Source organism: Alternaria viburni (assembly GCF_023758015.1).
Source record: "Alternaria viburni strain BMP 2772 chromosome Unknown scaffold_7, whole genome shotgun sequence".
Classification (NCBI taxonomy): domain Eukaryota; kingdom Fungi; phylum Ascomycota; class Dothideomycetes; order Pleosporales; family Pleosporaceae; genus Alternaria; species Alternaria viburni.
Window position 1 is genome coordinate 940,989 of NW_026055776.1, and position 21,574 is coordinate 962,562.

At 53.5% G+C, this 21,574-nt stretch overlaps 7 protein-coding genes across 7 annotated transcripts; 3 read left to right on the top strand and 4 right to left on the bottom strand.

Annotated features, from left to right (window-relative positions):
• Nucleotides 1–360: 360 nt before the first annotated feature.
• On the top strand, nucleotides 361–3,699 carry J4E79_004280 (uncharacterized protein; the record flags this gene model as incomplete). The annotated part of the gene is made up of 3 exons (XM_049353167.1): nucleotides 361–619; nucleotides 898–1,041; nucleotides 1,091–3,699. The coding sequence occupies 3 exons, from the start codon at nucleotides 361–363 to the stop codon at nucleotides 3,697–3,699; spliced, it is 3,012 nt and encodes a 1,003-aa protein (XP_049212546.1).
• A 5,004-nt stretch (nucleotides 3,700–8,703) lies between these two features.
• Nucleotides 8,704–10,323, bottom strand: J4E79_004281 (uncharacterized protein; the record flags this gene model as incomplete). The annotated part of the gene is made up of 4 exons (XM_049353168.1): nucleotides 8,704–8,981; nucleotides 9,031–9,621; nucleotides 9,676–9,931; nucleotides 9,985–10,323. 4 exons carry the CDS (start codon nucleotides 10,321–10,323, stop codon nucleotides 8,704–8,706), a joined length of 1,464 nt encoding a protein of 487 aa, XP_049212547.1.
• Nucleotides 10,324–11,085: 762 nt separating this feature from the next.
• On the bottom strand, nucleotides 11,086–12,635 carry J4E79_004282 (actin; the record flags this gene model as incomplete). The annotated part of the gene is made up of 6 exons (XM_049353169.1): nucleotides 11,086–11,316; nucleotides 11,364–12,135; nucleotides 12,189–12,219; nucleotides 12,297–12,352; nucleotides 12,500–12,530; nucleotides 12,629–12,635. 6 exons carry the CDS (start codon nucleotides 12,633–12,635, stop codon nucleotides 11,086–11,088), a joined length of 1,128 nt encoding a protein of 375 aa, XP_049212548.1.
• A 1,021-nt stretch (nucleotides 12,636–13,656) lies between these two features.
• Nucleotides 13,657–14,342, top strand: FES1_2 (hsp70 nucleotide exchange factor fes1; the record flags this gene model as incomplete). The annotated part of the gene is made up of 2 exons (XM_049353170.1): nucleotides 13,657–14,055; nucleotides 14,109–14,342. 2 exons carry the CDS (start codon nucleotides 13,657–13,659, stop codon nucleotides 14,340–14,342), a joined length of 633 nt encoding a protein of 210 aa, XP_049212549.1.
• A 199-nt stretch (nucleotides 14,343–14,541) lies between these two features.
• Nucleotides 14,542–15,075, bottom strand: J4E79_004284 (uncharacterized protein; the record flags this gene model as incomplete). The annotated part of the gene is made up of 2 exons (XM_049353171.1): nucleotides 14,542–14,853; nucleotides 14,905–15,075. 2 exons carry the CDS (start codon nucleotides 15,073–15,075, stop codon nucleotides 14,542–14,544), a joined length of 483 nt encoding a protein of 160 aa, XP_049212550.1.
• A 296-nt stretch (nucleotides 15,076–15,371) lies between these two features.
• J4E79_004285 (uncharacterized protein) lies at nucleotides 15,372–19,196 on the top strand (the record flags this gene model as incomplete). Its single annotated transcript, XM_049353172.1, has 2 exons — nucleotides 15,372–15,587; nucleotides 15,684–19,196. 2 exons carry the CDS (start codon nucleotides 15,372–15,374, stop codon nucleotides 19,194–19,196), a joined length of 3,729 nt encoding a protein of 1,242 aa, XP_049212551.1.
• A 165-nt stretch (nucleotides 19,197–19,361) lies between these two features.
• J4E79_004286 (uncharacterized protein) lies at nucleotides 19,362–21,061 on the bottom strand (the record flags this gene model as incomplete). The annotated part of the gene is made up of 3 exons (XM_049353173.1): nucleotides 19,362–20,068; nucleotides 20,121–20,856; nucleotides 20,921–21,061. The coding sequence occupies 3 exons, from the start codon at nucleotides 21,059–21,061 to the stop codon at nucleotides 19,362–19,364; spliced, it is 1,584 nt and encodes a 527-aa protein (XP_049212552.1).
• Nucleotides 21,062–21,574: the final 513 nt, after the last annotated feature.

The window sequence follows — 21,574 nt, forward strand, 5'->3', positions numbered from 1 at the left end:
TGGCGCACGGGCCGCTCACAACAAATTCACCCCCGGGACTCTCGGCTCGAGCTAAGCTCCATCCGCGGTTAGCTTTATGACAATCATAAATCCCTCATAGCGGCCAAAGGTCGGTCCTTGCTGAGTTTTTCCCTGGGTTGATACGTGGGTGAGTTTCTGCCGCGCTACTTAACCAGAGCCTCTCCCGCACCCTCTGCACTTTCTTCACAGAGAAGGCCCTGCTTGCAGTTACCCATTTGCACAGCACATTCGACCTGACACTCAACCTCACCGTCAAGTCGCCTCGGAAAGCCTTCTCTGTGCCTAGAGTTACCGGATATAATAATACATACGAGCAACAGCATTCCTTAATTCGACAAGATGGCGCCCAACGACGATGTTGAGCGCCCCCGCGCCTCCAGCGCCGCTGAGCGGCAAAAGTCCATCGTCTCCATGACCGAGTTCGAGGGCATGGACGAGTACACGGCGCTCCAGAAGTACATCCTCTTCTACCGCGACACCCGAACCAACCCGCACGCCGAGCAGACCCAGAAGAAGAAGGCCTGGTGGCAGTTCTGGAAGTCGGGTTCTCCCACCGCCGCTACTCCCATCCAGGACGCCGGCGCTGTCCCTGACGACTGTAAGTTTTACCACTCTCTCCCTCACAGCATCCGTTTGCAGCAATGCGCCGCGGCGCGTCACCTGCCTCGCCAATTCATCCTTTGTTGAGCTCGAGGGCCGACATCTGGTGGCTGGCGCGGGCCTGGTCCGCGCTCAAGCTGCTCCCTGCTAGCGACGCGATAGCGGCCTCCTCGGTGGAGCCAATCATGCAGACCGGCTCCACCAAACTACCCGCTTCTGCAGCATGCGAGATGAGCAACACGATGAGGAAACAAATTTGCTAACATCGCATCGCAGACCTCAACACTGAGCTCCGCACTGGTTTGACATCCGCCGATGTCGAGCAGCGTCGCAAGCGCTATGGCTTCAACGAAATCTCTTCCGAGAAGACCAACCTTCTCAAGCAATTCATCGGTTACTTCACTGGTCCCATTCTATACGGTAAGCATCCCTGCACAATTTGGCCTAGCGCAAAACTAACGCATCATAGTCATGGAGCTCGCTGCTCTTCTCGCCGCTGGTCTTCAGGATTGGGTGGATTTCGGTGTCATCTGCGGTATCCTGTTGCTCAACGCCATCGTCGGTTGGTACCAGGAGAAGCAGGCTGCCGATGTCGTCGCTTCGCTCAAGGGTGATATCGCCATGAAGGCCACCGTCGTTCGTGACAACCAGCAACAGACCATTCTCGCTCGCGAGCTTGTTCCCGGTGACATCGTCGTTATTGAGGAGGGCCAGTCCGTCCCCGGTGACGCCCGTCTTATCTGCGGCTACGACCACCCTGAGGACTTCGACTTGTACATGAAGCTCAAGGCTGAGGACAAGTTCCACGACGCTGACCCCGAGGACGAGAAGGATGACGAAGTCGACGAGGAGAAGTTCGACGAGGAGAACCCTATCACCCAGGGCCACCCTCTCGTTGCTTGCGATCAATCGTCCATCACCGGAGAGTCTCTCGCTGTCGACAAGTACATGGGAGAGGTCGCCTACTACACCACTGGTTGCAAGCGCGGCAAGGCCTACGGTATCGTCATCACCACTGCTAAGCACTCTTTCGTCGGTCGCACTGCTACCCTCGTTCAGGGCGCTCAGGACCAGGGTCACTTTAAGGCTATCATGAACTCCATCGGAACGGCGCTTCTCGTCCTCGTCATGTTCTTCATCCTGCTCGCCTGGATTGGTGGTTTCTTCCGTCACATTCCCATTGCTAAGGCCCGTGAGGGAACCGACAAGTCCGTCACCCTTCTCCACTACGCCCTCATCATGTTCATCGTCGGTGTCCCCGTCGGTCTTCCCGTCGTCACCACCACCACCCTCGCTGTCGGTGCTGCCTACCTCGCTGAGCAGAAGGCTATCGTCCAGAAGCTCACTGCCATCGAGTCGCTTGCCGGTGTCGATGTTCTCTGCTCTGACAAGACCGGTACTCTCACCGCTAACCAGCTCTCTCTCCGTGAGCCTTACGTTGCTGAGGGCCAGGACGTCAACTGGATGATGGCTGTCGCTGCTCTTGCTTCTTCCCACAACCTGAAGTCGCTCGACCCCATTGACAAGGTTACCATTCTTACCATCCGCCGCTACCCCAAGGCCCGCGAGATCCTCAACATGGGCTGGAAGACTGAGAAGTTCACTCCCTTCGACCCCGTCTCCAAGCGTATCACTGCTGTCTGCCACATGGGCGGCGATAAGTACGTCTGCGCCAAGGGTGCCCCCAAGGCCATTGTCAACCTTGCCAACTGCGACGAGGTCACCGCTACCCTCTACAAGGAGAAGGCCGCTGAGTTCGCTCGCCGTGGTTTCCGATCTCTCGGTGTCGCTTACCAGAAGAACGACGGTGACTGGATCCTTCTCGGTCTCTTGTCCATGTTCGACCCCCCTCGTGAGGATACCGCCCAGACCATCATTGAGGCCCAGCAGCTCGGTGTTCCCGTCAAGATGTTGACTGGTGACGCTATTGCCATCGCTAAGGAGACCTGCAAGATGCTTGCTCTCGGTACCAAGGTTTACAACTCTTCCAAGCTCATCGGCGGTGGTCTCACTGGTACTACCCAGCACGACCTCGTTGAGCGCGCCGACGGTTTCGCTGAAGTCTTCCCTGAGCACAAGTACCAGGTCGTCGAGATGCTTCAACAGCGTGGTCACTTGACTGCCATGACTGGTGACGGTGTCAACGACGCTCCTTCGCTCAAGAAGTCTGACTGTGGTATTGCCGTCGAGGGTTCCACCGAGGCTGCCCAGGCTGCCGCTGATATCGTCTTCCTTGCCCCCGGTCTCTCTACCATTGTTTTGGCCATCAAGACTTCTCGCCAGATTTTCCAGCGTATGAAGGCCTACATCCAGTACCGTATCGCTCTCTGCCTGCACTTGGAAGTCTACCTTGTCACCTCCATGATCATCCTCAACGAGACCATCCGCGCTGAGCTCATCGTCTTCCTTGCCCTCTTCGCTGATTTGGCCACCGTCGCTGTCGCCTACGACAATGCCCACTCTGAGCAACGTCCCGTCGAATGGCAACTGCCCAAGATCTGGTTCATCTCCGTCATTCTCGGTCTCCTCCTCGCTCTCGGTACTTGGATCGTCCGTGGTACTCTCTTCATCCCCAGCGGAGGTATCATCCAGAACTTCGGTGCTATCCAGCCCATTCTCTTCCTCGAGGTTGCTCTTACTGAGAACTGGTTGATCTTCGTTACCCGTGGTGGCAAGACCTTCCCCTCATTCCAGCTGATTATCGCTATTCTCGGTGTCGACGCTCTCGCGACCATCTTCACCCTCTTCGGCTGGATGTCCGGTGCTCCTTACCAGACCAACCCTCCCACCATCAACAGCAGGTTCCGTGACGACGGATGGGTCGACATTGTCACCGTCGTTGTCGTCTGGGCCTACTCCATTGGTGTCACCATCATCATCGCCATTGTCTACTACATGCTTAACCGCATTGCATGGCTCGACACCCTCGGCCGCAAGGACCGCAGCCGCAAGAACCCTGCCATTGAGAACATGATTGCTGCCCTCAGCAAGCTGTCTCTCGAGCACGGCAAGGACAAGCACGGCACAACCCGCTACGTCCTTGCTCCCCGTGCTGTTGAAGAGGAGGATGACGAGTAAATTAGGGTCGCTACTCAACCATGACGCGATGTGTATTTGGATATTTGTACGGGATTGATGAACCCACCTGAAGCAAGGTTAATTTTTCATCACTGTCTTGCTAGTCTTCTCATGTATACCAAGAAGCATAATTTCATTGTCTCAAATTAATACCCCAATTGCAATCATTGCTGTGACCTTGCGCTTGACGTGATCCAAACTTTTCTGCTCTATGTTGTGTTCCTGAATTCGATCTTGAGCTTCTTGGAGTTCCCCAATTACATCCGTGCAATTAACTTCACGCGAAGTCCTACGCGTCGCTAGTACATCGGAAAGATTCACGGCTTTCCAATTGCCGCTAGTCACCCGCCTTACATTCCGTCGACACAACACCGATAAGAACGACAGCTGGTGGTCACACAGCATGCATACCCAAGTCAAGCCACTTACGACTTCTGCGCGGAGCAAACCATAACAGCACGCGGGGTAGATAGCTCGTGGTAGCTCACCCTCTCTGCCAGTTCCCAAGCGGGGTAAAGCGACAGCTGCACGCCATCGCCTCCCTCTACTAATGCACCAACCAACGGCTGGGCAAGCCCATGCAAGCTATCGCGAACATGACATACTTGGTGCAGCAGCTCGCGCAAGGCATGTAATGCTTAGGCGAACGTGACACACATGCACGGTGAAGCAATTGATTACTTAGAACGACATTAGCTATCTTGCTCACCCACCCAATAGCATTCTCGAGAGACTAAGAGATCGAGACACGGTCGCTGTACTCCTTTTCCGTATCGCATCGCAATATTCCAAGTCTGCCACGTAAAGCCTACGAACTAATAGTACCCCCGAAGAGACTACTTCGAAAAGAGGTTGGGCTAGATGGTGATGCGCATCTCCGGCCAACGTTTTCGTCGCGATCCAGTGGTGTATTGGTTATATTGGGTGGCCTTAATAGCGTGCCGAGCCTCCGTGACGGTTGGAACTAAACCTTTTCGCGTGCGCCTGTCTGGGCAAAGTGACATACCCGTGGACAAGCCCCCCATGCCATTGCAGCGCGTCGCATCGGATCGTTCACGACGACGATGGCTGATGCCATTGTGACGCTTGTCGCATCTTCTTCGCATCGGCAGCACAACGCGTCGCGCCTTGATCAAGTCTCCCGATCCTGAGGCGCTCTGACAATGGGGAAAAAGGCTTGCCAATTGCTTGTCACGCATTTTCTGCCCGGGCCAAGACGCGGAGTGTTTCGTCGCCCACATCTTAGCAGCCTTACTTTGCTCCTGACATGGATGCTGTTTGTATTGATACACGTTTCAATAAAAACCACTCCCGCGCAGCGTTCTCCCGACGCGAACACGGAGGATGTGCAAAAAGGAAACTTGAATCGGGAACTGCGTGACTGTGCGACAGCACCGACTCATGTTCACTCATCACGATGCATGACGTTTGATCGCCGCTGTGCGGAGTCGACGTTTTCCTCACGATACGTATCGCAAGCCGTGCACGACAGCTGTTTAGCCGCAACTTTTTGCGTCGCAGGACGCAATGTCGATCGCACGGGGTGTGTGTCCGCGGGCGGCTTTTGGACACGCTGGCTGGCTGGGCAGAGAATTGCGTGTTTCTGGCTGGGGGGTGGTTGGGTGTTGTGTGATCATCCCGCCTTCGATGTCATCACGCCGATGTTCTGGCTGCACGAGCTGCGACGGGGAAGCGCAGATAAGCGATGGCTGGGGGGCTGGGGGACTTGGTGCAAAGCAATGCTTGCTTGCTTGTGTAGCCTTATCGTGACTGCACGTGTTTCAGCTTCCGTGGGTTGAAGGACGTCATGGCTCGGGTGGTTGTGGTGGTGCTGTCGGCGCGGGTCGATGACGCCGAGACGGGCCGTTAGAGGTGCTACTTTGCTTCTTGGGGATGACGTGGAGGGTTGCAGTGGTGTTGTACATCATTGTGGCTCGGGAATTTGCGACAGTCTTGGTGGCTTTGTTGCTGGAAGGTAGCCCTGGAGATGAGTGATGGAAACTTACGCGTTCTCACCTCATTACGGTGGAGTGCTGATGTAGAGCAGGGTAACAAATTGTAGTCGGGTAATTCTATGTATTGTTCTCAATGCAGACGTTTTCACCTTATACTAGGAAGACACTGAACGAATCTGCAGCCTGCTTTAAGATAAAGACTTGCAATAAGCTGCTCCGTTCTGGGTGACGCGAGACTTCTACATCCCATATCCAGAAGACTACTCCTTTATGAAGATTTACGTAAATCCTGACTATCCAGTTGCACAGTACAGTTCCTTCCGTCGCCTATCGTATTGTGTCATCTAACAACAGACTTTGAAGTCCAGTGCTGGAGTCCGATTCCTGGGCATATATCTGTTCCTCGTGTCGAGATTCATATCCCATACGCCCCATGAATGTTTCTAACACACGAAATGCGGAAAAACCTGCCAAAGCCCAATGTAGGGCTCCGTAGTATCGAGCATAGGGCACGTCGTTGTATCCGACAAAGTCTTTTTTACTGAGTAGTAAGAACGCCAGGACAAACGGTAAGCGGTAATATACCAACCTGTATTCTGGTCGTATATAACCCATAAACCGTTCCTTCTGAAGTGCGATAAAGTAGACTAACAAGACGGAGAGACCGTATTGGAGCGCTTCGAAGGAGATTGCATCAGGCTGCCTTAGTTTAAACAAGACCACCATAGGTATTGTTGCACAGATACAGTGTACCAATGGGTCTTGAGAAAGAAGTGTCTTGAAAGCACTAATCGAACTTGCATACGGTCCATATGCACGATGCACATCGACTGGTGCTAGGTCGATCTTCAGCAACAGTTCGTCTCGGCTCCGAATACGCTTCCATAAGGCCGATGCATGTATCGTTTCTGATAGTTGGGCGGGTATAGAAACGACCCGAGAACGTGAGTTAGATGGTATATCTGCGGACGGTATGCTAGGGAAAGCATCCGAGTCGGTCGGGGCCTCATTTCTGGAAACATGGAATAGTTGTATGCCTACATCCACACCATATCGCACATCGAACCCAACGTCTAACCGGACCAGTACCTTTAAACATGGTGTGTTCTCATGGTCGCTGCTCGTGATGTCTGGGCATGAAGACGGTGGATGAAAAAGAACCCCATAGCTGGCTTTCTCTCGTTGGTCGGGCACTCGGATCGGCGGAATCTTTGGATCTTTAGGCTCGCTCAGACAATCCCAAGTCCAAGTCGAAGTATTGAGATGGACGATCTTTGGTTTCCACCGAAGCAATGACATGGGTAAGCTGCTGATTGAGAGAATCCAGGGAGTTTGGGTGATTCTGAGAATACAGCAGTCTGTCAAGCGTGTAGCGTTTATTTCTGCAGCTGGGACGGCTTGTTGCTCGTCGCCTGGCTCGAAAGCAAAGGATCTCGCGGTCCTTTCTACAGCTCGCAGTGATATGCGAATGCGGTAATCGGGTTGACCATCCGGATGACAAGCGAGGATGGCGAAGTAGTCGGGGCTTCGCTGGTAACCTACGCACTTGAGCAAAGGTAGGCCAATTTGAAGCCCTTTGTTGGTGAGCGCGAAGGCAGCAACATCAGCATCGGCCACTGATATCCGACCACACTCGTGAAAATCCCTAGGATGACCGGCAAGAAAGCTCCCATCTGATGTACTCGACCGTCCGTCCTTCGGACGACGAAGCCACGCGAGAAACGATTGATCGACATTAACTTTAAGGAATTCTTCTTGCAGTCTTCTGAACGCCTTGACATCCCCTTCCCCGTAAAGCAATGGCATATTGACATCAAGAAGACCCATAAGGCAGTATGCAATGTCCTCACCTCTTTTCGTATCGCGCTTTGCTGCCCAACTGACTCGTTTGGCAAAGCTCGCTCCACGGATCTCGCTCATCGAACTTGCACCTCGTAAAAATGAATGATCAATCCCCGTTGTTTCTTCGATCTTGTGTGCCAACTTCTCTCGGGTACCAATGTCTTGCCATGCGCTGTTGTAGAATACTAGGCTTTTGGGCGCAATGAGTTCTTGAAGAGTCCAGCCGCGCGTGAACCATTTGGCGCCTGCAAGGTCTTCGACGTCTTGAACATCCTCGAGGAACGCGTAGCATACTTTAGCTTCGTGGTACCAGCGAAACATAGAGTTGATGGATTCTGACAACTCCGCACTACTGCTTTTGTCGATGCAGCAGGTATCGCACCAAATGTGGCTATGTCGGTCGATCTGAGCTTGTTTGCACGAGTCGAGAATTTTCCTCCATCTCCAGCCAGTCTTGTCGGTATTAGGCGTAGACTGCATGTCACTGAAGGTGATCTCCTCGGCCCCCCATGTGTGAGACAGGATAGCGTATTCCACGCGTGGAAGACTTGCAGAGTCTTCGAGCTCCAGGGTTTCGGTATTGATGAGTCTCATGGTCGGAAGAAATATGGAGGGTGTGTAGAGTAGGAAGCGAAGTGCTGAGGTAGGGGTTGAGCTACACCCAGGTAGTGTCAGCCTACGCAAACTTGGCAGCTGCGCCCCCGTAAGCTAAACTGAGCCCCCAAACCATCGGCTGTGTTCTAGATGACACAGTCAGAGTATATGCGCATATTTAAACCTTATGAAGTCGATTGCTATCTCTGTGAAGCGCTTCAGTCGACCCTCTTTGCCTATTGGAGGTTGAAGGCCTTCGCAGGCGCCAGAAAAGGCAGGTGCCAACCTTACTGTAGTTAGCCCCAAGTAAGATGTTGACTTGAGCTGAATGTGTGATTCTTACGGCGCTTGCGAAGTTCTTCCGTCTGTTGTCTAAAGTAAGCTTTGTGCCAGCCTCTTTGTAAGCCTACGATGTTCTTCTTTCCTCAAGTCTTTCTGTGACGCTTCGCTATGGGCAATGTTCTTCCGTACATGCAAGCCACATTACCACCGGCCTTAGAAACACTCCCTCAATTAACAGTATATTCTTGGATGAGCCTTCTGCTTTGTTTCGATACCAGTTGGCATAACGATCTGCGCAGAGCATTGTTTCCTATCTACACATGACTACGAATCAAGCACTGCCGTTGAACAATTTCGGCTTCACGTCCCCCCTAGCCTTTGCAGGAAGCAGCTTCAGCAGCCCAAACAAGCCGAATGACAGAACGAGCTGACAAAGCCAGAAAAGTTGACCACCCAGAATATGGTACTTGACGCCAATAGCATATATACTAGTCGCAAGAGCCGGTGCTACGGATCGAATGCCACTCTGTGCCGCCAGCGCAACAGCATTGAGTGTGCCAAGGGTTTCGTGTGAGGGAGATATATCGTTGAGTGCGAGTTGGACACTGGCTGGTATACACGTCAGTGAAGCATGACACATGTGTCTCTAGAGACTTACTAAAGGCCATCGACACTCCGCTTGCAAGGACGATGATGGGTGGCCCAGTAACCCAGAAGATGGTAGTATGCCCATGCCGGAGTAGGAAATTGTATACCGGACCGACGATGAACAGAAGTGGCCAGACCGATGCACATAGATAGAGCACATAGCCAGTACCTACGCGTTTGTGTAGCGCAGGGAATACAATGAGCAGCCAAGCTGCCTGAGAAACTCCGTTCAGCGCTGTGCATGCAGCGATAAGCTCTGCAGTGAAGCCGAGGCCACCCAGTTTGACGGGTGTGTACTGGGCAACGGGAAAGACGGCTGTGAATGTGAATGCCATGAGCATCACGTAGTTGTATACAACGAGCACTCGCATGACGCCGGGACGGTTGATTAGCTCCCAGGTAGACATGGTAGACTTTGCGGTTTGCTTGCCGTCGCCTTTGACGTGCAAAGTCTCCTTGACGAAAATCATCGTCGTGATTGCCGCAGAGATGGCAATAGCCGAGACGACGATGTTAGGAAGCGCATAAGGATAGTCATGCCAGAATTGCACTTTGCCGAATGTCGATGTGAACTTATCTGCTGGGCGTTCGAGTGCACCACCTATAGATTCGTACTTAGCTCACGGTTAGAACAAAACAGTCTTAAGATACGCACCGATCAGGGGGCCAAGGAATATACCCATGTTGCTAGCGAAAGCAAAGAAGCTGAAAGCCCGTGCTTGAGTATGTTTGGTGCTGTTCTCAGAGATCATAGCTCGGACAGTGACAACTGTTCCAGCAAAGACGCCACCCAGACATCTAAACAACGCCATCTGCCATAGGGTTTGGCTCATTCCAAAGAGAGTCGTAGCGACCGTCAAGCCTAACAAGGATATGACGAGCACAGGCTTTCTCCCATATCGATCAGAGGCCTAGATCATGTTAGCCATGCTCTCTACTTATGCACAAGACTGAAGCTACTCACCTTCCCCCAAAGAATCATAACACACATCTGCGTCGCACTAAACAAGCTCTCAATCAAGCCCGAGTAAAACCCAACATCCTCCTTATCCACATTCCCCACCCTCTCAATCATAAAATTGATATAAGGGAAGATGGAGAAGAAGGATATCGGAGCCACGCATACCGTAAAACACAGGAGAAAGATCTGAGCTTTGGGCAGTGGCTTATCCTGATCTTCTTCTTCGATGTCATCTTGCTGAGATGAAGGGTCGATCGATTGGTCCTCTGTTATCGGTGTTGGGTCAACCTGGGTTAGGAGAGGTGTGTTCTCATCAACGGGCTTGCTAGACGATGAAGACATCCTGACTGGATAGAGGCCGCTCGGGCGACTTTAGATGCGGAAGTCGCGTGACCGGTGTGAGTTCGGAGGCAATCGCCCCAGTATGACCAACGTCGCGGTAAGAACGATAAATAGTAAAATGAACAACGCAACAGCTGGGTAAGATGAGGAGAACCTAGAAAAGGATTTGAGTCATATAATGCTGATTCATGCGTGAGATGGAAGATAGCATGTAAGCATTTTGCAGAGGAGCGCGTCGCTTCGTGCCTTCCCGCGGAGGACACACTTCCGCGCTAGCAGGGATGTCCAACCACTCGTTCCATTTCTACTCGTCGTTACTTTGATCGAAAGGCCAGGCACGTTTGCGACGCGTCGCGCGTCCATGTTTGACTGTCGTACGTTCACGTGCATACGTGTCAGGTCGAGGTTTTGAGATACACATGAGCTTGCAGCTGCAGATTGCGTTGTCACATCATCACTCATCACGCAGAGACAGCCAAAGATCTTAAGGGATATGAAAGTGTCCATAGGCTCTAAGCTACAATCTTAAGATCCTACACCCCCATGTGAGCTCAAGCTCCTCCATAACTCAAACACCCAACCATTGGCCCGCTGTGCTATTTTGTGGACAATCGACATGTGTAAAACCCCGGGATAACAAGGCACCAATACAAGGATGCCCCCGCTACTAGGCTTGTCATGATCTCGAGAACCGTACGCAAGAACACGCTTGGAAGAAAACCGTCAGTCGATGAATCGCGTAGACGCATGACCTCCAGTACCTTAGAAGCACTTGCGGTGGACGATGGAGGGACCGCTCTCGTCGTACTCCTGCTTTGAGATCCACATCTGCTGGAAGGTGGAGAGCGAGGCGAGAATGGAACCACCGATCCAGACGGAGTACTTGCGCTCCGGGGGAGCGATGATCTTGACCTTCATCGAGGATGGGGCGAGGGCGGTGATTTCCTTCTGCATACGGTCGGAGATACCGGGGTACATGGTGGTTCCACCAGACTGGCTGCTGTTAGCTGTGTTTTGCGAGATTATAGCGTTCAACGTACCATGACAATGTTGCCGTACAGGTCTTTCCTGACGTCGACATCGCACTTCATGATGGAGTTGAAAGTGGTGACGTGGATACCACCGCTCTCAAGACCCAAGACGGAAGGCTGGAAGAGAGCCTCAGGAGCACGGAAACGCTCGTTGCCGATGGTGATGACTTGACCGTCGGGAAGCTCGTAGGACTTCTCCAAGCTGGAGGACTGGCTGGCAGTCTGGATCTCCTGCTCGAAGTCGAGAGCGACGTAGCAGAGCTTCTCCTTGATGTCACGGACGATTTCTCGCTCGGCAGTGGTGGAGAAGGTGTAACCGCGCTCAGCCAAGATCTTCATGAGGTAGTCAGTCAGATCACGACCAGCCATGTCGACACGGGAGATGGCGTGGGGAAGAGCGAAACCCTCGTAGATGGGGACAACGTGAGTGACACCGTCACCGGAGTCGAGCACGATACCGGTGGTACGTCCGGAGGCGTACAGGGACAGGACGGCCTGGATGGAGACGTAGAAAGCGGGAGCGTTGAAGGTCTCGAAGACAATCTGTGTCATCTTCTCACGGTTGGACTTGGGGTTGATGGGAGCCTCGGTGAGCAGGACGGGGTGCTCCTCGGGGGCAACACGCAGCTCGTTGTAGAAAGTGTGATGCCAGATCTTCTCCATGTCGTCCCAGTTGGTAACGACACCGTGCTCAATGGGGTATCGCAGGGTCAGGATACCACGCTTCGACTGTGCCTCATCACCGACGTAGGAGTCCTTCTGGCCCATACCAATCATGATACTGTTTGTTGTTAGACGGCGGAGTGCGTAGGGGCTACGGGGGGTTCATCGTACCCATGGTGACGCGGTCGGCCAACGATGGAAGCTGCAAAGCTGTCAGAAGTGCTCTCGAGATGGCGTTTGATCCCGCCGCAGCTGGGAGGCGGAAATGGAGGTACTTACGGAAGACTGCTCGGGGCGCATCGTCACCGGCGAAACCGGCCTTGCACATACCCGAACTGGGGATTGTCAGCTCAAGCTCATTTCATCTCCGAACATGGCGCGCTGTCATGGAGGACGTCGTCGCGGCTCAGATAAGGCTCAGGCGCGGACAGCCCCTCCACGGCAGGGATGGCGGTGTTGGGCGTCGGGGGGTGCCAACTCACCCATTGTCGATGACGAGGGCTGCGACTTCCTCTGTAGCGGGCAATCGAGGTTAGCAGAGCTCATTGAGATAGAGGGCATGGTGGACGGCGATGGTCAGGACACGGGGCGGTCGGGGTGGAGCTGCTTACCCTCCATGTTGATTGATTAGGGTGAGATTAGAGTAGACGTGGAGTTGTAGATGGGTGTCGATGTAAGAGCGCTGGAGCAATTGAGCGTCAGTGGGAAGGCTCAGAGATGCAGCTAGCGGTGAAAAAGTAAAAAGGGTACGGAGGTGTTCGGGGAGCTTACAAGTTCGGCGGCGGTGTTGAGGTTGAGGTTCTTGTGCGCAGAGGCAAGAACTGGGTGTGCTAAATAAGCGGGTCGGCCTTGCCCAGATTTAGCGGGGTGGCAGGAGCGCAGGCGCGAAGGAGGCTTTGCACGAACGGGCGGCTCCTAAAGGGGATTGTGTATAATTTCAGCGTTGGCGATCTGGCTTCACGACGATAACAGCATTGGGCATCTTATACGTGCTGCCCAAAGTGTGCAGCCTAGAATGGCTCTATCTATCCCGGTGGTACGTACTGGGAGAGTACGCAAGCTCCCCGCCACAGCATCGAGGAAGCTGCTGTCGGCGCACGTCAACTCTACCAGACCGCCAGGCAGCGGTGTTTGATCCTTGGCGTATAGCAATCATCGACACTCCACTAGCACCTACGTGTTCTCGCCGGTGCGCTGTGAATGCACAAGTCAGCGTCGAGCACAAGTCAGTCCCCCAGCCATCCGCGGCTTCGCTCACCGCCAACTCGCCATCCCCGCCCATTCCGAATACGATGGTCACGTGTGCGGAGGGGCAGCAGCAGTGCACCTAGCGAAACGAGCACTCGCAGCAACAATGCCATTCTCGATGCCAACATGTCGTAATTATGTCATTGAGAGCCGACATCGACCAGCTTTTGCACCGCGCCATGTTTGTCGTGTTTGTTCGTGTCCCGCCATGTGGTTGATGGTGTTGACAGCTGTGTTGGGCACGATCTCCCATGGAAGGTCCGCGAAGCTGCTGGTCCCCTGGCGAGCGTCGGCGTCATAAGGCCCGCCAAAATTATTCAATGGCTACGCACCCCGCGATTACACACAACCTCCACACAACACACCACACATCAAACGCCTATCCAACACCATGAACGACCCAGGACTAAACAACCTCCTCAAATGGGGCATCCAGAACTCCGAGGCCTCGCGCAATGATGCCGATGCCGCCAACCAACCGCCGCCTCAAATCGACGCGACGGCGCTACAACAACTCATGACGGGAATGTCGGGGCCTTCGGATGCGCAACTGATGCAGGAGAGCATGCAGGTCATTCAAAACGAAGAGGCCGAGCTGGAGCACCGAACGACCGCCTTCGACAACTTTGAGCAGCTCATCGAGAACCTTGACAACGCAAACAACATCGAGAGTCTGGGACTATGGGTGCCTCTTGTCGAACAGCTGGAGAACAAGGAGTCTGAACTCCGATATTACGCTGCATGGTGCTGCGGCACTGCTGTCCAGAACAACATCCGGACACAGGAACGGGTAAGCAATCACAGATCTCGCGCACACTCACAAAACATACTAACGATCCCCAGCTCCTCGTAGTCGGCGCTATTCCCACCCTCGTTCGCATGGCCACCTCAGACACCGAGAAGAAGGTCCGCAAGAAGGCAGTCTTCGCCCTGTCGTCTTCCGTCCGCAACTTTCAGGCTGCGCTCGATGCCGCCGTAGAGCATGTGCCCGCCGAGTTCAAGCCGCAACAAAAGCTGGACGCCAACGACATGGAGTCGGTCGATGTTCTGATCAACAAGCTCCGTGAGAGCGTATAAAGGAATCGGTTCTGGATTGCATTGGGTCGGCGTTACGGTACTTGACTGGTCAGCATGGGACGGCGCATAGAGGGACAAAAGTTGACCTCAGAGGACGGATGGATAACATACCCAAGATTCGATGGAGTAACGTTCGGACACAGACTCCCACGGTTATCACGTCGAGCATTGCATAGATTAAAGCAATACGAATTCGATCTCATATGACTCCCAGCACAAGTCCAACCAGCTCGCTGAATGCTTCTCTTCCAATCATGCTTTTGTCCAGTCCCATACCCAGTACGACCATCCTGGTTTCCCTGTCGTCGCGTTGCTTGATGGCACTGGCAATCTGTGTCGCGAGTGTTGAGCCCAAAGTGTCGAGCTCTGCCATGGTACCGCCAAGTATAGTTGTAGCCGTGAGATGGTGCATAGGAAGGAGGTCTGAGTTGGGGTCTTCTTCGTCGCGTTCGAGGTAGGCATTCGAGGTCATGGAGGCATCTGTCGCGGAGATATCAAGGGGTACATGTACCTGGCACGTGTTAGCAAAAGATACTACAGACAGACAGATATATTCACACACCCAATGCGCTAGCCGTCCATTCTGTGTCACGGTGATGAGGATCTTATCCGCAAAGTTGACGGTCGTTGCTGTAGTTTCTATACTCTTGATCGCCGCAGTGGCCGTACTGGTACGCGCCGGGTATGGGGCGGGCGTCACGACGTAGTCGTCTGAAGTTGTGGGTGCTGCCATGGTGTTGTCCGTGCGATGCGATCGCTATTGCTGAGGGGTAGCTGATATGCGACGAGCAATGCGATAAAAGGCGAATGAGTTGATTCGGGCGCTTGGTATAGTGAAAGTCGTTAGGCGCGCAGTAGAGTGCTGGTGCGACTTTCGCGTTCGTGTCTGGCGGTCCGTGGTGTTGAATTCAGATCAACAGCCCACTCGACTCGCACGCGGCGGAAGTGCTGCGGAGTTCCCACTAGCGTCAGATCCCCACCAAAAACTTTCGGGCGCTGCGAGCAGTCCTCGACGCCGCAACCACCAAAATGCCCAAGTTCGTGCCGCGACAGCGAAAACACAAGGTTCTGGCCCGTCAGAAGACGCCGGCGCACGAGGCCACCGTCGACACTAATGCGACCGAGATCTTGCCCCAGGATGAGCAGGAGCGCGCCCAGAAGAAGGCGGCGCTCAAGGATGAGCTCACCCGAGAGTCGCAGGGCAAGATGAGCGGCAAGAAGAAGAAGCGCCTCGACAAATACATTGTACGTGGAGATACAGCATAGAAGACTCGAGACGCCTTTCTCCGTCAATTTGTGCTAGAATTGCACCGCGAAGAACTTCAATACTAACTTTTGCAGGATACGAAACTCAAGAAAGAAGAGAATCTCGAACTGCTCAAGAAGCTCGCGACCCAGAAAGTCGACACCAGCTTGTTCCAAAGCTCCAAGAAGCTCGGTCGAGGAGCGGACACCAAAAGGGAGGCGATGAGGCGCGCACTGGCTGAGAGTAGAGCCGGCATAGATGTGGAAAAGAACGAAGGCCTAATATTGGAGAAGCGCGAGGTCAAGGAGGTCGGAGACGAAAGTTCAGACGAAGAAGAAGCGCCGATATCCACTTCGAAACCAAACGCACGACATATCCCCTCGCAAGCAGCGCAAACCAACGGCTCTTCACGAGAACGAGCGCCATCCCCATCACCCTCCGAGCCCGAAATCGAAGCCTCGAAACCGACCTCGCAACCCGTCGCAGCACCACGGCAGACTGGTGGACTCTTTGGAAGCGGACTGAAGAGGCCTCTAGAGGTGGACGAGTCGGGCAAACCCGTTATACAAGTGCGAAAGCGCCGGAAAGGTCAGACCAACAAACCCGTCGTGGTCGAAGAAGAGGTCGCATGGGAGGGCTTCAGCTCGGGCAGCGAGAACAACGATGAGGACAGTGGGGATGAATCTGAAGCATCTGTTGCTGAGTCTGACGACGCTGGTTCGAATTCGGAAGAGGAGGCATCAACTTCCGGATCCGAAGCTTCGGACGAATCTGAAGAGTCTGGAGACTCCGAGGACGACAGCGATGAGGATAGCGATACCAGTCCCGACGAAGAGAACAAGATCGCGAAGAAGGAAAGAACGTCAGCTTTCAAAGCTTGGGCAACCCAGCAGAGAAATGAGCAAGTGGGTTTCACTCCGACAAACCAACTCTCCTACGCACCGATTCCGGCGAACTTCAAACCTCGAGCTCCCGAGCAAGACCCTCTGCCCCCAGAACTTGAGACGAAAACGGCGACCGATGCGACACGGAAAGCCTTCAGCGTCAACGTCGAACGATCGCCAGAGATACAAGAGTCAAGACTGCAGCTTCCTATCGTAGCAGAAGAGCAGAAGATCATGGAGGCCATACACAACAACGATGTGGTAGTAGTTTGGGGTGCCACGGGTAGTGGTAAGACCACGCAGGTGCCTCAGTTTCTCCTAGAATCTGGATACGGAGCGCCAGACGGGCCTACACCTGGCATGATTGGTGTTACACAACCGCGCCGTGTAGCCGCTGTCAGTATGGCGAAACGTGTCGGCGATGAACTCGGCGACCAAAGTACGAAAGTGGCATACCAGATCCGATTTGACACGACAACGAGTCCCAAAACCGCTATCAAATTTATGACCGACGGTGTTTTGTTACGAGAGATTACCCAAGACTTCGTCTTGACGAAGTACTCTGCGATTGTCATCGACGAGGCTCACGAGCGCAGTGTGAACACAGACATTCTTATTGGCATGCTTAGCAGGATAGTGGATCTTCGCGCTCAGATGGTCAAAGAAGATCCAAAGAATAAGCCTCTCAAATTGATCATCATGTCTGCTACTTTGCGGATATCAGACTTCACAGAGAACAAACGCCTGTTCAGGAGTGAGCCTCCGCCACTGATCAAGGCAGAGGGTCGACAATACACCGTTGTAAACCACTTCGCACGTCGCACCCAGCGAGACTACGTTGAGGAGATGTACCGTAAGGTCTGTAGAGGACATCGAAAGCTGCCCAAGGGCGGTATGCTTGTCTTCCTTACTGGGCAGAGCGAGATCTCGCAGCTTGCAAAACGGTTAAAGGAAGCTTTCCCTTCTACGCAAGGACGCGAAGTGAAGCATGGCAAAGTCGTGGTTTCTCCAGCGGAGACGCCACTAGAGGCCGAGGATATCGAGCTGGGCGGAGAGGCTGAAGATCAGAACTATCTAGACGACGATGGTTCTGATTCAGAAGGCTCCGTGATCATGGGGCTGGATGATGAAGACGACAAAGAATTCGAGATCGAGGACGAAAAAGCGGAAGACACTGTCATGAACGTACATGTTCTGCCTCTCTACTCACAACTGCCCACAAATCAGCAGTTGCGGGTGTTTGACCCACCTCCTGATGGCTCTCGTCTTATTGTCCTTGCGACGAACGTCGCAGAAACCAGTTTGACAATACCCGGTATCCGCTACGTGTTTGACTGCGGAAGAGCCAAGGAGAAGAAATATGATCTCATCACTGGCGTTCAGAGTTTCGAAGTCAGCTGGATCAGCAAGGCTAGTGCCAACCAGCGATCCGGTCGTGCGGGTCGTACTGGACCTGGTCACTGTTATCGCCTGTACTCATCGGCTGTTTTCGAGCGAGATTTTGAAGAGTATGCAGCTCCAGAGATCTCGCGAACACCGTTGGAGGGCGTGGTGCTGCAGTTGAAGAGTATGGGCGCTCCAGTCGTCAACTTCCCCTTCCCCACATCACCGGATAGGGAAAGTCTGCAGAAGGCCGAGAATTTGCTTTCATACCTTGGGGCACTGTCGCTAGATGGCAAGGTCACGAAGCTCGGTCACGAACTTTCGTTATATCCTCTCAATCCACGATTCGCCCGCATGGTTGCGATGGGTGTCGCACAGAATCTCGCAGCTGAAACCATCGCATTGGTGGCTGCCCTATCTGTACCGGAACTCATCGTCCCAGAGAACAACCTCGGACTACGTGAGCCCGTCAAAGACCCGGATGCCATCCGCACCGAGCAGGACAACATCGAAGCCGAAGAGCGCTCCCGGTTGCGCAAAGCCTACAATGCCGCACAAGCCAAGATGAGCATTAACGCGAAGCAGAGTGATTGCATCAAGCTCAGCAACGCCATCTGTGCCTACGCGTACGAGCCTGACTCGCACCGGTTTTGCGAAGACATGTTCCTCAATCCAAAGTCCATGAACGAGGCCAGTCAGCTCCGCCACCAGCTCACCAACATTGTCCGGGCACATCGACCCACCGCTATTGGAGCATACAATGCAAAGCTTCCAGCGCCTTCGGAGCGAAACATTAATCTGCTTACTCAGATATGCGCCGCAGGCTTCATCGATCAGATTGCTATGCGCGCCAATCTTGCTCCTGTGCCTCCCGAGCTCCCAAGGAAGCCCAAGACCGCGATCGATGTGCCATACGTCACTCTGTTCTCGTCACAGTCGGAGCGTTCAGATGATCCACACTCGAAATACGTCTTTTTACACCCTTCTTCTATACTCGCACGCACACCACCAGCGAAGATGCCAGGCTATATCATCTACTCCCACCTCCAGCGGGCCGCATCATCTACAATCACTGGAAGCCGAACGCCGAAGACGCGCATGCATCCTCTCACTCCCGTTACGAGGCCGCAGATCATCAACATTGCGCTCAATACCCCGTTACTACAAGCAAGTAAGCCAAAGGGCAAGATCGTAGATCTCAGCAAGGATAAACGAGAGTGTGAAGTCGAGATGAGTCTCATGGGCGAGAAGGGTAGCCAAGGATGGGGTCTTGGAGTTAGAAAGGTGGTCCAGAGGAAAGAGCCTGGCGGAAGATATGTTATCGAGCGAATACTTGGCTGAGAGTCGTTTGAGCAGTTGTATACACATTGAGCAGCCATGATGTTCATGCTCACAGAGCGAATTGCGAGGGAACATAGCAATGTATTATGAGATACCCCACACCTACTTCTCCTTTAGATCACTATCATAGTTCAGGTCGCAGTGATCACCCAAGCCACCAGATTCCTAATCCCTCGACACACTCGTCTCAGCAGCCACCTTCTCACTCGCCAGCACCGTAACCTCCTTCTCCTTCTCCACACTGCTCCTCCCCACCTTCCTCTCATCATCCCCCCTCGCCGCCCCCACACACTTGTAACCCCCAAATTGCCTCGCCGACAACCCAGCCTCAAACATCTCATCAATCTCCTCCAACGTCCTATTCTTAACCTCCGGTAAAAAGAAGAACACCCACGTCGCCGCCACCGCACAACTCGGCGCCCAAATAAACCCATACCTTGGCCCCCAATTCATACTCTGCGGATTGATGAAATACGGCGCCGTAAACGTCGTCAGCCACGCGCCCACAAACCCCGCACTAGCCGCCAGCCCAAACGTATGGGAACGCAGTCTCTGCGTGGGGAGTTCGCCGCCGGAGAGCCAGGCGTAGGTGGATATCATGCCGTTGTAAGAGAACATGTAGATGGCGGTGAGGCCGACGGTGACTTTGCCGGTGGACTTTGCGTTGGGGGCTTGGTGATAGACGGTTGCGATGATGAGTTGGAGGATGCCGCAGACGAGGAGGCCGGTCATGAGGAGGACGCGGCGGTTGCCGTAGCGGACTACTATGAAGGAGTTTGCGATGAAGGCGATTATGCTGATGGAAGAGAGGACGTTGGACATGGCGAAGGGGTCGGTTACTTTGGCCATGGAGAGGAAGTAGGCTTTGTATGCTGGGGATGTGTTAGTGCGGACGTTTTGGGTTGGGTTTGATGGTGGTCTTACCGATTATGAACATAGAACCTGATGCTGCTTGCAGTAGGACAGCGAAGACGGCAAGGAAAGTACGGCGTCGATCGACGGGGTTGCTGAACATGTCAAGCCAGCCTATGCCGGAGCTGGATTCTTTTTCCTTTTCGATTGCGGCAAGGATGGCAGTGGCTTCGGCGCGGGAGTCGTGGCGGGCGGGGCGTAGCCATTCTAGTGCTTTTACGCCTTCTTCGAAACGGCCTTGGAGTATGAGCCATCGGGGACTCTCGGGTATGAACCATATCGTGCAGATGATGATCAATGGAAACACATAGATGAGACCCAGTGGGATAAGGTAGGCAGACTTGTCTGGTCGTTTCGCAGTGGCCCAGTCGACAATCGTGCCAATCAAAGTTCCGAAGGAAACGAAAAAGTTGAAGCCTGTGAGGAAGATACCACGAAGCTCTGCCGTACTACTCTCCTGCAGGTAGAGCTGCGAGAAAGTCATGAAGTAGCCGTTCGCGAATCCGATAATCAGACGGCCGGCGTAGAGCGCTCCAATATTCTCCGTCGCCATCATCATGATGTTAGCTACGAAGCATGTCACACATGCCGCAACCAGACACATGCGTCTTCCGAACCGGGTGGATGGTAAACCAGCAGTCGCGGAGCTGATGAAAGCGCCCAGCGTCATGAGCGAGGAGATGAGCTGCTGTCGCTCGGTAGTGAGATTCCATCCTAAGGGTGACTTGTCGGTTTGATAGCCAAAGATCTGGTAGGTAAAGTCAGTTCGCCGTCACTTCTGAAAGAGAAAGAGCGATGCAGTGGTGTCGTACCTTCAAAAACCCCACCATAGCCTGCAGTCCTCCAATCATACCAAAGTCAAACCCATACTGAAACGGACTCAAAATAACCACGCCGCATGCAAGGAACAAGCGCGAATGGTCGCGCCATGTATATCCGTTGTTGTCAGACATAGCGAAAGAACCTCACTGGAAGGATTGCGGTCGTTTGAGAAGCTAGATCTGGGGTTAAAGGCCAGGAATCCTACCTTATACTTTGGAGATCATCTTGCCCAGACTGGGTCGGATGCAGTGCCAACCACAGCGACTTTACCCATCTGCCGAGTCAAGGTTATTGCCAAGTCCTCTATGCAGAGACGCATGCGGTTGTTTGACCCCACAAGTCAGATGGCCTCTCCGCTCTGCCAGAACCAATGGCGCAGGAGACTTGGCACTTTGCGCTTGGAGGGATGTGGGGAAGGTGTTGTATGGCTCGAGTGTTTCTGTGCCTGGTGGCGTGCATGGCGGATGTAACTTGTGGTAGATTGCTGGTTATATGAGGATGGATCTTTGGGTATGCTGAGAGTAAAATGGTCTATATTGTTATGGGTTCTTCAGCATACCAGTGTGTAATTGTGCTCTTCGTTTGTCATTGAGCCCGCCATAGATCCCTGGGGAGGCCTGGAAATACTCATCCGCGTGTGGCTG